At 43.3% G+C, this 15,597-nt stretch overlaps 1 protein-coding gene across 1 annotated transcript in view; it reads right to left on the bottom strand.

The window, feature by feature from the left end:
• The window catches only part of ptprua (protein tyrosine phosphatase receptor type Ua), a 211,022-nt gene that overhangs the window by 31,521 nt on the left and 163,904 nt on the right, over positions 1–15,597 (bottom strand). The window contains exons 18-21 of the mRNA XM_084562776.1: positions 13,775–13,847; positions 12,908–12,984; positions 5,997–6,033; positions 816–913 (exon numbers count right to left, since the gene is read on the bottom strand). Of these exons, the coding sequence (XP_084418902.1) occupies positions 816–913; positions 5,997–6,033; positions 12,908–12,984; positions 13,775–13,847 (285 nt within the window). The remainder of the gene's footprint in view (positions 1–815; positions 914–5,996; positions 6,034–12,907; positions 12,985–13,774; positions 13,848–15,597) is intronic.

The following is a 15,597-nucleotide window of genomic DNA, read 5'->3' as shown; positions in this document are numbered from 1 at the left end:
TAACCAAGTCTATGATCTCCAAGTTGCTCATTTCTCTTTTTTAATAACTTTTTAACTGGTATTGTGTTTATAATCTCTCTGTAAAGAACTTCGGTCCACATTCGATGTTGAATGTGCTTTAAAAATAAAACCTATTACTCAAGTGACAATTAACTCTTGCAGGTGAAGCCTCGTCAGTCTACGCTATCCCACTCAGGCGAGGTGTACAGGCTGAGGGGCAAAACACCTGTGAGTATCACTTGCCTCCATTAAAACTGTCCTTCTGGCAGTTATACTACAGTAAATTGCTACTTTGTAAACTAGTGAGCTTTTACTTAATGACAGATCATAGCATCTACAAGCTGTTGTCCACAAACTAAGTAGTACTCTGCAGAGTTGTGGAAAATTCTAAGAGTGCCCCTTTAATATGTCCATCAACTGTAAGCACTCTTTTATTCAATACTAATAACATGTCTGTCTGATTGTGGCCACTTCAAAAATCACATTATATACTGTAAATATACGGTTGGTGTTACACACATTTGGAGTATTAATGCCTACTGTGTTTGAGAGAGGCAGGGGTAGTTAACAGAAAAGGCCACAATGATCCACCGTCAGCCTCCGCGTACTGTACATCAAAGGTTTGACCTTGGACCACAGCCACCAAAGTAAAAGGTGATCAGTCATGATGGGACAGCGGCGGCCATTTCTTCCCACAAAACCGAGCGCTTCTGATATATAGTGAATGATAAAGCGGGCTCCAGAAATACATTTTGCCCCATCCATCTTCATACGGGGCCGAAGAGGTCACAGGACAAGAGGCGAGCGAAACTTACCCTGCCCACTTCCACCAACTTGGTGATCATGACAATACTGAAGCAGTTCTCCTGCCAGACCATCCGCCAGAAATCGTAGATCATCTCCTGCTTGGGGCCTGCGGAGGAGGAGATATACGGTGGAGGTATAGGTGGAAGAGTGGGTGGGAAAAAAAGAAAAGAGCGAGGAACGAGAACGTGGAGGAAGAGAAAGGGAGGAGGAAGAGGAGGGCGGAGAGATGAGCCATAAGTCAGAGAAAATAGGAACAATAACCATCAACGTAGAGGTGCTGTGTAATCCATGCCAGGGAATAGAGTAACAATGTGTCATTGGTGAACTATTGCCCGCTCTCTGTTCTCTTAATACTGCGCAGAAATGTCATTTCAATACACCCACAAATCCTCCGCTGTTGTACAAACAAGCTCCCGTGTTGCCTTTCCCAGGCACCACTGGCTGTCACAAATCACAGCCCCCCCTGGACTAGATGACACCTTCATTGATTTCATTACACTGTGGCGTTGATAATATCACAAGGTCCTCCTTCACTGACTCTTCTGCCAGATACACTACACCCCTTTCAAGGCATCTATTCATTTCTACCCACGCGGTTTGTTTAATAGGAATATTATCCTGTCTCCAGACCAGTTGTTGCTTCTTGAATTATCCGGCTTTATGATATTTTAAATGTTTTATCTATTTTTCTACTCCTGCTACCAAAGTGTGAACATATCTTTCTCTAATTGTGCCCGAAAACCTTTTTAAAAGCATCAGTGAGCACTGGGTGACACTTTATTATCACAGACACACACAAAAACTGTATATTAATTAGTATACGGCACACGCCATCCCACTGCTGGACATACTCACCTGACCACTAAATGTGGATTCATGCGCTGCTGAATATAGTTCCCAGACAAATGCCCTTTGGTTTGAATAATGTTGGCTAAAATCTGCAGTACCCAGAATTTTCTGACACGGTGTTGACATATTTCTGAGAAAAAAATATCACAAATCCTACCGCTGTGAATGGTTTTTGAAGATCTACGTTAGCCTGGCGTAGACTAGTAAGTCTAATAACACTACATTTGGATTTCATTATGGGGTGTTTTTCAACATATTTAAAAAGTTGGAAAAAAAATGTTCTGCAAGCAATTGGATAGTCCTACAGCCAATCAGGGCCAACTCTAATGCGTGGTTCATACCTCCGTGTCAGTTTGTCAAAGTACCCGTGGAACTACATGTCACGGCGACGCAGACCGATCTGATTGGTCCGCTTGATAGTAACGTATTTCCGCTTTAGTATTTCCGGCTGCTTCTCCATCTCTGCGATTTTCTAATTGATTGTTTTGGATCAATAAAGACAGAACACGTCGAGGAAAGGTTGACTGAGGAGGTTCGGAGATACGAACATTTGTATGACTCGTCTTCGGCAAAATTTCGGCGACAGTTTCCGTCGCCATTGTTGAAAGTGAAGCAGGAAGTAGAAACAAAAATTTACCCGACTGGCAAAAAAGACACAGCGCCACCTAGTGTTTGGGTGGTGTTTTACAGAGCGAGCCAAAACGAGCGCACAAGTATAAATGGCTGGCACTGGCGTTAGCCAGGTGCGTAGGTTACAGCGTCTACGTCCCGCATTACTTTGAATGAGCCTTAAGGTGCTCAGATAACGTGTATGACTGTACCACTGTTACTTTTCTGTCCATCACTGCATAATGCCTGCCCAATAATTGATTGACCGTGCAGATCTTTGCTGGAGCATAATTACTTACGCACACTAACTTTCCATCCAAAAAATATGGTCTGCCTTCCAGGCTCAGTCTACACAGGAAAAATATGATCTGACCTGAGTACCATGAAAGCTGGGACATACTTGAATATGAATGAATGACTACGCCATTTAAGACTCATATGATGAAGGAACTGAAGTATGCGTGTCCTGTTTTGATGTGACCCTCCCCAGTGCTCATAGCTCAGAGTTGGCCTACAGTCGTCTCCGGCCAACAGCTTCACACGGATGCTGAACTTTCAGACAATCATTATTCTAGCCATGCGCTAGCTCTGTTGATGTGTTGGTTGACTTTGTCAGGCTGAGCGTGGCTCAATTATCCAGCTGTCCTACAACTTTTTATTCCACCTCCCAGTCCCTTCAATCAAAGCCCCATTGACAAACATTTCACATTTTACCGCTATCTCCTAGTTGCCTCTGGTTGTTAATTTTACAGAGGACTCCAGAGTTTTCATTGACTCAGTTGTCAGTCAGAGGAATGAAGAATAAGACCGGCCTTATCCGTTAAATGTGTGTTGAACATATAGCCAGTGGAGATCTGTCAGTGAGAAAGATAGGGAGTTTTTGTGTAAAGATATATGTCAAAAGAGCTGAACCACTACATGGCTTTTAAGGGAAGGTAGGCAAACAGTGCATTGCTATAATAAGCTGAAGACGAGAGCTACAGAATCTGACTGGAGCAGAAAGCTTTGGGTTTTTTATGTAACCCGGCATAATGCCGAAATTAAATGAAAAGGTTAACACGGGCTTAGAAAGGATTTTGTCTCCACAGATAAACAAATACAATGCTCAATACAGCCCTGCTTGTTTCCCCTGCTTTTTCTTGCAGCTGTGGAGTCAGAAGGTACGTCTAATGCCCAAGGGCAAACCTGTAAATATCTATGAAGGCTGAGAAATAAAATAGTAGTAGGAGGAGGAGAAACTTTGCCTCCCTGCTAAAACAGGGAATCTGCAGAGCCTGACAATTGCTTTCATAACAGCCACATACTGATCTCAATCGACTGTAATCGACCCAAGGTGAGCCGGCATCACGCTGTGCACCTACAGCATTAATGTGCACACGTGGGCAGATACTTTAACCGCTGTTTTCCCTTCTCCTCTCAGAGTTATTCACATCTCCCTCCCCTGTTAGCGATCACCGCAGCCGTTTCTGTGTGTACTGGTGATGTGCGGCGTTAATTTTTCAGCAGCAGCAGGAGAAGAAGCGCTAATGCGTCGCCAGAGGGACGGGGCAGTCAGTTGAGAGACGGATGATGTGCGATCCCAGCAGCTGGGTGCATCTGTATGCATAGCACCGCATGCCGTCGCTTTGGACTGGGGCTTTCAGAGTGCACTTGGCATTTCTCCTCCCCGTCTCCCTCCGCGCTCGCCCACCTCCCCCTGCTCCCTCATCTCTGGACATAATAGAGAGTTAGCCCAGAGCACCTGCTGCCTGCTGCAGAAGCACAGCTGCCTTAAGGCTCATCTAAGATACAACGGTTCTGCCTAAACCTGCCGCATCAGCCGACCACCTACGGCTCATGGCATCCAGAGCACGATGCTCAAAGGGTGTGGAGTTTGAGGGGCCACAGCTTTAATGATGTAGTGTATCCACTATGTGTAAGTCAGTGCACGTGGAGATAGCCTACAGTACATGTGTCTAATGAACTGTAACAGTTACTTGGGCAGCTACGTCTGACTGTATGACCGACTCTATGGTATTACTGTCACCCAAACAAGATCGTTAACTATTGATGGTGTTATCAGGGTGATCATATTTCATTAGTATCGGCTAATCGAGCTAATAAAATAATCAAATTTAAGTACATTTAAGTATTAGATAGGACTTTTGTTTTGGCAGACATCCAAAATTGTACTAAAAGAATATATAAAAATCACTGAACATAATAGGGGGGTGGTATAGCTGCAGGGGAAGTCGTCAGGAAGAGTGACAGACTGAGAAAGAGCACTGCCAGTCTGTGACAGAAGGGCTTGTGCATGTGCGAGAGAGAAAGCCATCCAGCCTTATCTCTGCTGGACAGTTTTAATAATACCCTGCGGCAGAATGCATTGCTATTCTCTGTTCTTCAGATTGACAGCACTCTGTGAAATTTCTATTTCCTGGCTTTAACACTTGTCTGGATTTTAAGAAATCTCGGTCGAGCCGGCCCTGAGAACGCCGTCCTGTTTGGCTGCACGTTGCCCGGCAACGCAAAACAAAAGGAAATTCTGAAGCTCAGGAGCTACAGCCATGTTCCCAAAATTTTTTGGTTATATAGCGCCAGTAGTGTATCCAGTAGTTCCTTCAAAGTTAACATAAACTGAAATTTATAGCTCAGGACTGCATTGGAAAATAGTTTCTGGAAAGGTTGAAAGTAATGACTGAACTCCAATGCCCATGTTTTTTGTTAGATATATGTCAGCAAATGTACAACAATGACAATAATTCAACTCCATGCAAAAGATGAATGAGATAAATCAGACTTTTGATAGCCTGGGAGCCGGATGAACTTCCCCGCCGACAAATTTTTGCAGTGGAAAGTTGGTCTGGAGTCACTCTGTTGGGAACTGATCATGCTCCAGCAATGATCTGCCGGGCCAATCAAATAGTTTGGGCAGGCTTTATAGTCATACATGTAATCTGAGCACCGTCAAGCACAATAAAACGGCTCTGATTGGTTGTAGAAGGTAGTTTTTTTTTTATTTGCTTCGGCCATGTGAAATCCAAATGGAGTGTTACCAGAATTTGACGACCACTGAGAGGCACTCTTATCACCTCTGCCTGCACCCTTGTGCGCAGGAAGAGCAAATTTTCAGAGGTTACTTTTGAGAAGCGGCAGAACTGAGACCAAAGCGAAAGATGGGAGGAAATCAGATGGGGATTGCCGAGTGAAAAACACATTCACTGAATAAACAGGATCAGAGCGGCGAGAGAATAAAGAGAGTGTCTTGCCCTCTTTCTCTCTCTCTCAGTGTCTTTCTTTCCTTCTTCCTTTCTTTCTACCTCTCTCTCTCTCTCTCTCTCTCTCTGTGGGTGAGTGTATGCCGCTTGGGGAATGCAGCCTACATGGTGTATCAAACCTACATCAGAGACATGGCGCGCCACACATGCAGATGGCGGGGAGGAGAGAGACGAAAGCAGAACTTCAGAGACGGCGACAGTCGGCTGTGTTACAGTGCCGATTGATTGACAGTTACAGTCGATTGTTAGTGGATCGCTTGTCGCGGGCGGGGAGCGGGAGTAATTGTTTGCGGCAGAAATCCAGATGTGAGCGTGACGCAACGCAGGCCCCTTGTTGTTTACACATTAATAATTCAGCAAACTCATTTTCATATTGTCATCCGGGCTGCTGTGTGACGAACGCCACAAACAAACCTAAATATTAGCAGTCAAACGCTGCTGCTGCTGCTGCTGGGTATGTTACTGTACACTCACCTTGAGTGGCAATGAAGTGGTTTGATCGCTGGTAACCCTGCGTGACAGAGGAAAGAAAGAAAAAGAGAGAGTTAATAATTACAGGAGCACATGACAATGAGAGGCGTTGGGACCTCTAACTCTCATCCCAACCCTGCCATCCATTCTCCTTCTCTATTTTCAGCATCAGGTCATCTCTTATTCATCTCAGAGCAGGGCCTGATGTCGGAGCTTTGCTAAATTTCTGCCTTGTGCTTTAAACACGCGAGCACATGTGACCAGGCAAAAATACATCGGACTACTTTCAGGCACCGGGCCAGGGGTCACACTTGAATTATACTGCATGGAGAAATGGCATTAATTCAAGTTTTTCTCTGGTCGAGTGAGGCAACCACATTTCAAAGGCGGAACGCGTCCAGGGCTTTGCGTGCAGCCGGGACCACTGATCAAAGATAGACTGACAAGCGAGGGATCCTCAGCCGTGGGAGTAATTCTACCTGAGTGACAGTGACTGATCTGCCTGTCTCCTTTCTGCTCTTCTTGGCATTAGTGCACCTATGATACAATGTGCACAGTCTCGAAGGCTAACAGTGGCCCTCCACCACGCAAAGCCCGCGTGCTGAATGCAAAGCAGCTAAGCATGACAGATCCCCACAATCAAGATTAGCGAGCCCTCTCATCACTCACGGGTAAAGTGATTCCAACATCGATTCGCTAAACAATTGTACAAATACGAACACGCAATCTGCACAACCCCCCCCACAACACACACATGGTGATGTACACGAACGCAACACTCAGCCAGGCAGGAACACAAATTACATTCCATAACTGTCATGCCGGAGAGGGAAGTTGAGATGGATGGCCATCGCTGCGAAAGAGTGCAGCGACCCTCGTTCCCATGAGCCTGTGCCTGTGTTTCCCAGGGCTGACCAGTTTCCTGTCTGTCACCTTGGCAACCACATTTTCCAACAGCAGGCAAGCAGAAAAACATTGAGCGATGTGAATTCACAATGGGTTGAAAAGAAAAAAACAAACAAAAAAAGGAAGTAAAACATGCATAGTCATTTGAGGCATGGGAAGCTGATCAGAAAAGACAGAAAAAGAAAAAACGATTTGGAATTTGTTTTGCTTCGACAAATGCAGCTCGCTCCATCTACAGCCTGTGACAAGGAAGATCTGACCCCAGTCTACGCAAGTAAATGAGCTCATATTGATCACACATCTCAGAATCACTTGTAGGAATCCTGCCGGAACTTTAATTATCCTCACGGAGACTGCTGCGGGATGTCAGAGGGAGTTCTGAGAATAAATTACGTCGAGTTTTGCAGCACCTAGAGCATTTTATATAGCTTTTTGTTTCATAGTAATTTCTTACAGCTCAGCCTGAGTTTGAGAATGAGCTGCGTGAGAAGTGAAACATCAAATCTCAAAAATAAGATTAGACAATCCTTTAGTTATCCCACAGTGATGCTGTTTTACCATTATATTCGGCGTTCCAAGTCAAGCAAATTATTTTCGTGGGGTTGTACAGATCAATCATCTCAAACGAAAGCTGTCACAAACTGTTATGGAGTGTTCTTTTGAGTATTAACTAACCTATGACTTACTGCCCACCTGTTGGCGACAAGAAAGCTTCTAAATTTCTGCGCTGATTTATGATTGAAAAATAGAGCTGAAGGTAAAAATGAAGGAAACTATCCAATTAGCCATATAACCTTGCTTGGGTAAGATGAGAACTCCACAACTGAATAACCATTTGCAAACTTGGTCAGGTATTGACACGAGTTTATCTCCTGATAACTTTGCCGTCTTCTCGCTAGATTTGGAAACTCCTAAGAAACCAGAAATCTAGAACTACTGTCGGCTGACTTCCGTCTCTCGTTGCTCTTTGGACTGATCATTCAGTGGTTATGGGGAGGAAAACATTCAGTAGGCCAATTAGCCGTGAAAGTGAAAATTAGCCGACACTTCAGCCAACACAGAATCACCGGCTGTTTGGTTGGATAACTGACACATATAAATATTTGTTGTGTTTGTCAGTCATCCAGGTCATGGTGTATCCAAAAAAAAAGGTGAAACAAGGGATTGCGAAGGTTTCTCAAAGACATTCATTCAAGTAGCGTCTTCAGTTCAGCTCAGAACAGAAGAAGCTACTTAAGCTAGTTTGGCTAGTTTTTGGTTAGTGCATACAAATGCACTACACAGCAAAGTGTCAACCAATCTCATGTGTTTGTTCCATCAGATCAATCACCCTTCTCTCTCCCCATAACTTCCTGTTTGTTCTGTGTAAAAATTAAAAAAGGGTAGTAGCTAATGTAATGTGAACCGTTAAAAGGATGAAGACGTAACAGCACTGACGAGCACTTGAGCAACACTTCAAATGCGAAATATGCTACTATGTAATTGGCAACGCTTGGGACGATTCCTAACTTTGTTTTTCGTAATATGAACACACCATTACCCTCTAGTTGACGGTTAGCTTTCCAGCTTGCTAACTGGCAGGTAGCAAGCCTGCTAACTCGGAGGGCTTGGTTGCCAACCGGCGAATTTTGTAAAGATCAAACCATTTTCCTGTGCCACCATGTAGTGTGATTGTTATACTCTTACGTTACTCTGAGATGCTTGACAAATATGGGCCCTCACACTGGTGAACGTCCTGCATTTCATATGTTTCATCTCCTGCTCACTGCCACTGAATATCTTTACAGTCCTGTCTCAAACCCCTCTCCTCTGTAGCTTACAATCTGCTCTTTTATAGGACAGCTTCGCGTTCGCCAAGAATCCCAGGTGAGCCTCTGACTATAGATGAAAAGCGGACCGAGAGACTACTGCAGCCAGATTAAAAGAGAAGAGAGAGAAAAAAAAACAGGGGAGAACTCAGGGGATAAAACTGTTGGCTAAAGTTGGGAAGGCTCAGCAGCTCAGAAAGGAAGAGGGAAGGAAGATCTTGCCGGTGGAAGGAAGCCATGGAGGGCTGGCAGGGACATTGAGAGGAGGCAGCATGAAAAAAGGAGAGGAGATGGAAAGAGAAGAGAAGCAAGTTACTTACTTCCCTGTTTATCCGAATCTAAGAGATGCCAAAAGGTTGAAACAGGGGTGGGGGCAGCAGAAGAGAGAGAGAGAGAGAGGGAGGAAGTAGGGGAGGAAACAAGAGCTAGTTATTGTGATTAAAGACTAGGAATAGAGGGTGGTGAAATGGTTAGAGAGCAGCTCACACTGAGGACCTGTGGAGAGAATAATGTTCAGAAACCTCGAATTCCCATGATTCTAAGGACTTTTGTTGTACATTAACCAGTCTTTTGTCTTGTTCTTTGTTTCCACTGAAGGCATTTTACATCTCGCTTCAGTTGTTGAAGAGAAACAAAGACAGAACGACTGCTGTGCCAGGTTTTCTTCTGAGGCCAGTGATGACTGTTACCCTAGCTGTTAATTACATAGATGACACTTTAATAAGTCCTGTAATGAGGCACATGGGATAGTCAGGAAAGACATTATGCCATCCAATACTTTCAACGAATGACTCAAGGTTTTCTTCAAACATTTGTCTGTGTGGACCCAAGGATGAATAGTTGCTAAAATGTACTTTAGTGGCTAGTGGCCAGTTAAATAACTGAATACCCAGGAACGACCATTTCTGGATGATTCCACATTCACAAAGTAACAAAATAAGGTGTTTGCAGTGGTGTTTACCAAAATTGCAATTTCCTAAACATGACAAAAGCAGTTACTACAGCTACAAACATTGATCTTTAATAGAAAAGTCCTGGTTTATGTTTCATTTGTATTTATTTTCATGGTTCACATTTTTTAAGTATTGCAATATTCTTGATTCCCAACCAAGTAATCACTGAGGAAGCTGTAATGGTGCAAATATCATTATAAATATATTCATGATTATGAAACCTCCTTCAGAATGACTCCCTCTTGCCAGAAACCTTCAGAGATCCACCCATGGCTGTGTTCAATAGAGGACCTAACATAAGGAGTTGTTAAGGCAAATCCAAAAGTCCCAACTGCTACCAAATCTACTCAAGCCCAGTTTTAAATGTGGAGCATGTGTGAACTGCCAGCGCACTAAAAATATTAAATCTTTTAATCACACCATCAGTGGAAGAACCACTGACATTAAGGGCTGTATCACTCGTAAAACAAAAAACATAGTTTATATGCTAAAGTGCCCATGAAATATAATATATGTAGGTGAAACATCTTCTGCCCTAAAAGAACAAATCTCCGAGCACAGAAGTGCCATCAAGAGAAAGCATCTATCAGGTCCTGTTGCGAGACACATTAATGAAAAACACCACATCTCTTTGTTCTTTAGTGGCATAGAAGCTACTAAGCTCAGCCAAAGAGGTGGTAATGTCAATCTTATTAGAAAAAAGAGAGAAGCTTTTTGGATTTTCTCTTTTAAAAGCTTATTTCCAGGGGGTATGAATGAAGAGTTTCCTATTAATGAGTTTTTATAATTCTTTGACTCGGTTTTATAGCGTTTTAGAGGTGGTGTTTTTTTTTTTTCTTCACCCATTTATATCACACATATTAAAATTTTTTTAATTAGATTGTTTTTTTAAAAAATGTTTCACTCTTTTGCAAGCATACACTTTTGTACCTTTTATGTGCCGCCTTTATACTGTTTTTATTGTGCTGATATATCTTATCTTTATCATTGCTCTCTTTAGGGAGTTTGGTTCAATGATAGACAAGAAACCACGTTATAATATACCCAACCAACACTTTTAGGTGTTCCCTGGCTGGTATATATGTACATGATTGGTTGGCCTGTTGCCACTTGACCAAGCCCACATTGCAGGTCACCCATTGGCGCATATATATATATGCATGTACATGATTGGTTGTTACATAATTTAAACTGTCATTTGCAGTGGGTTTCTTGATGACTCTGATAAAGGCCTCGAGCTAAAATGTGTCTGTCTAATACACTACAAGTATGGCTGGAGTCTTGACCTTTCTACAATAAATATTAGATGACCGTGATTATATTATCTGATCTGATTATGTTCGGACTGGTGTCGCTTTGGCTATTAACTGCGGAGCATGAACAGGACTCGGATCAACCCACTTGGCAAGACACTCACTGTAGAAGACACTATTACCTAATATCTGATGTTGTGAATAATACACAGCACTTTAGTCCTAATACACCATAACCCAGGCTTTTCCAAATGCAATTGCCAGAAAAAATCAATTGTCTTATTTTGGTGCCAAAACATAATGAGAAATCAATAAAGAGAGAACTAGTAAGAAAACAATAGGAGTATGTCAAAATGTAAACCAATTAATCTCTAACCTAAACCACTTTATTTGAAGAAACTGAAGGGGAGATAAAAAACTGACAATAAAGCCTTGGTAAATGGAAAATGCCATGACAGCTTCACATATGCTATCACTATCACTGCAGTTTGTTTAAAATATGTCTGACAGCTTCGGATTTCTACAATTTTTTTATTTTTATTTTTTTACAAGTTTGGGCCATTTTGAGATCTCAGAAATGAGCCTGATGAGTACAGTGATATGGCCATTTGGTTTAATTGGCAGTTGCTGATTTATAAAGCCTAATATGACAAAATCACATGCTGAATATTGTTCACAATAAGTTGATGAAGACTACAATAGTTGGTTAATTGTACTATGAGATGACATGCTACCTCCATGGAGTATGCTACCTCCAGGTGACGCACAAAGACACACAATCATGAGGTTTAAGCTAAAGTCATAACAACCACTCTCATGATCATTCCCACTGTATCTTTTTTCAAACAACCCAAGTACAACTGGAATCTCATGTTGAGCCTCAGAGTCTAAAATCCCAAATGCAAAATCCCTTAAATGCAGACACTGTCACTTTTGTGTCCCACCCCGCTGGCAACAAATGGCAGTAAAAGGATCATCTAAAGATCTGCCATGATATGTCATGTCTTGCCATCCCTGCAAGAGAGGACAATAGAGCTCTTCGGTTTAACCTTTACAAAACGCAGTGTTCCATTTATTCCAGCATTGCTCTCTTAAATGAATCATTTGGAATCATTTCGCTGCAGTGTTTTGAGCCAGGGGTCTTGGCTTGACATGCAGGCAGAGGTGTAGACGGCACGGTTAACGACACAAAGGTCCTTGGAGCGTTCGTCCTAATGGAGCCTGCACGGAGAAGTATGGGGAATAATAAAGTGGTCACGCACAACACTGTGCGCTTGGACGTTCTCCCTTTACCGATGGCGCCCACATACGCTGAGTCAGGGATCTAGGACTACTACTGGTTTGGCCTCTTCACATTTCTTTTCTGTTTGGCAAACACCAGCAGAAACAAAGAATGTGGCATTGAGAGACCATACCACTAAAACTTGAGATTAATTCTTTAGTTCCTCAGACTGTGACTGTGTCCCTTAGAAGAGACCCTACCTAGCCTGGCCTGTACTGAAGAAAAAAGAAACTGTCCTTCAGATGATGCTGGTCTATCTAATGCAAAGGTGCTGAGATTGGATCTCAGGGGAGCGCAAACGGCTGGGGATGGAGAGCCTCCCTGAGACACTCACTCGGGCTGAACTGTAGGTGAGATCAAAATATCTGAAAGCAGATGAAAGGATCAGCCGAGTTATATTGTGTCCAATTGCAATGTGCAATGTAGCCTTATGGCGACATTTGGATGAGTCACGAGGCCCGCCGCTCCGAGCTTATGGGCTCTTGTTGGATCTTCGGTGTCACTGCAATAAAATGTACTGACACGCACAGATAAAATGCAACGTTGTGGGCGCAGTCATTAAATGGCAGCTCAGACTGGGCGAACACAACGTTAAGGTATCAACTGGTCCGTCACTGGATCAGCTACTACAATAAACTAGTGATGTGGGATCACCAGGAAAGAGTCTGAGGTGGAGGATGAGGAGAAAAAAAAAAGACTAAAGGTGACTTACGTCTATGTAGTTGGCATTGACATAATCGGAGCTGGGGTCAGCTAGCAGAGAGTGGAGCTTGACTCGATGGCGATCGTCTGGAAAGCATAGAAAACAAGAGCAACTTAAAGTACAGGTGAGAACTCAGCCAGGACCTAAAAAATTCTGTGCTTGTAGCCGTTTACTAACTAAATAATAAATAAATGTAAACAAGAATTGAATACGAGTACGCTGTGTCTGATTCATATTGGCATGTGGTTAATTATCAATAAGATCATGCTGATTTGTAAGGAGCAGCGTATAGTTAAAGGGGAACTACCGTTTTTTAAAACCTGGAAATTATTTCTGTCTGATCCTTTACGAACCTATATAGATTTAGTGTCATTTTTAGTCGTTCGGAAGATATTTAGCTCCAGCGGAGCGGCATGTATATCCATATAGTGGGAGTGAATGGGGCACCGAAACAAATTCTCTAAATAACGCATTATCTGCTGCGAAACTCATTAATTTCACCAATATTTTGTTATAATATGCTAGTGCTATTCCCCGCTGAGTCCAGAGAATATAGTTTTCATAGTTGGATTTTTAAGGCAGAGTTTCAGGGTCTTGTCTTTCTGCTCAGGCTCTCAAAATCAACATTAAAGTCACGGTTAAACAATCAATAGAAATGAATCAGACCATAACGACATAACAAGAGGAGTTTTTTCTTTTGAATTAGCAGTAAAGACAATTGTTGACTGGCAGTGGCGTTGTTAAATAGCAACCTGCTTTACAGTGCATGTATGAAAAGCTACTAATGGTAAGGTGTGCTGTAATCTACCACTAACCACCAATCTAACACTAGCACCAATACACGGGAGCCTGTAAGCTAAATCCACAAATACTTACGGCTGAGCAAGCTGTCGTGCCTTCCTTTGGTCTTGTCTTTCTTTTTCGTTACATCCCAGCCATCGAAGAAACTCTGCAAAGTTAGACAGTAAGATGTTCTCAAAGACACGCTTTGCCAAAACAAATCAACAAGCGAAATGGAAAACACAGCGGCGGTGTGTCTCTGGTGCACCCTCAAACTCACAATGGGAACAACTTTGCGTTCCAAAGTGTTACCCTAAGGTCGTCTGAGAAGCTTCAGTACTAGAGCATCTTTGCCAAGTCATCAGCAGACATCTGCCACGACGTAGCGGGGAGAGACCTGGGCTCAGAGACGGCTCTGAGAGATGGCTGCGGCCTCGAGAAGGAGGAAAAGGAGGAGGCGGCCCCCGCTGCAGTCGTTCTCATTCTAGACGCAGCGTGAGGCTCGCTGTCGGAAGAAGCCATCGCTCCATACTGCCTCAGTGTTAAACTGCTAAATTTGTGACAGCTGTTTATGACACCCATCTACTAAATCTGCTGGGTGCTGCGAGATGAGTCGAGCTCGAATCTAAATCAATACCACGCGCAAAGGAGGAGAGGAGTGTACGGATCTCGGGTGGGCCTGACTCGAGTCCTGTAATCTTCTTTCGCATTTTAAATCCCGGCCCGATGTCGTTGCTTATCGGTAAGCACATCCAGGCTTTCTCTCATCTGCAGCCGACCGTCCTCCCGGGGCGGGCAGCTCCAAATTGGGACCACCTGAGACCCTTGGCGTGCAGGAGAAAGCAAGCTGATCAGAGGATTACATCTGCCACTGAATTCTGTTCAGGTAATACCTCATCTAATCCTGCTTAACAAACCTGACTTTGTCCAGCGCTCCTGTGTTTTTATATTGAGAATTAATTTGGATGTTTACGGTTGGGATTCTAATCCCCCCCCCCCCCCCCCCCCCGCTGTCAGATGCCACGGTACCCTCTAATCCAAAATTATCATGTTGAGAAGGCTCTACACTTTCAAAACAAAATCACATAATTTCACTTGTAGGCTGCGTCCACATGTAGTATGACACACTTTCTGACAGCCTCTTGTTCCAGGTGTTGATTTAACACATACTGTACCGTACACGCACCCGGGGCCTGACACATCCGCTGCCCCCACCCCGCAATTCCTTGCAACAAGTCTGATCAATGGACGCAGCAGAATGACCCTGTGGGAAATAAGGGTTATGAAGTCTGACAGCGCCGAGCCTGCTGATCCCCTTCATCTTTTTTTATTTATTTATTTATTTATTTCTCCAGGCGACGGGGAACCAGGCTGAGGAGTGAAAAAGCGACCCGTGCATTGATTTTGGAGGCGGGAAAAAAAAATTGTGGGCGCCCCCGGGGGATAGCTTAATGAATTGAAAAAGCGCATCTGGATTCCAGCAGGTGGAGGTGCAGGAAAAAAACAAACAATAAACGATTTATCATAACTGGTTTATGTGGAAGACTTCATATTGTAGTAAAAGGAAATCTAAAGGGGGTAACTCTGGAAAGTGTAATTAGTCCTCACAGCACCACAGAGTTTGGTATGTCTGCATTATCACTGTAACGCAAAAGGGGTGGAGCACCATTTTACTGCTCGCTCACGAATATTAAATACCCAGTTTAAGCCTTTTGAGAGTAGACAGTAGTGGTCTGCAGTAATACAGAGATGAAGCTCAGTTTTAAAAATGCCATTGTTACTTGTAAACACATGTTTAATAAAGAAATGTGTTATATATGGCCAAATATGATGCACTCTTCGAGCACTTGCTACCCACGGTCCAGTATGACAGGTGTGTGTTATCAGCAGTGCACCTTCAAGTTGGTATCAATTTTTCC

Source organism: Chelon labrosus (genome assembly GCF_963514085.1).
Source record: "Chelon labrosus genome assembly, chromosome: 16".
Lineage (NCBI taxonomy): Eukaryota > Metazoa > Chordata > Actinopteri > Mugiliformes > Mugilidae > Chelon > Chelon labrosus.
Note: the sequence above shows the minus strand (reverse complement) of the source record. Positions and strands in the feature narration are given on the sequence as shown.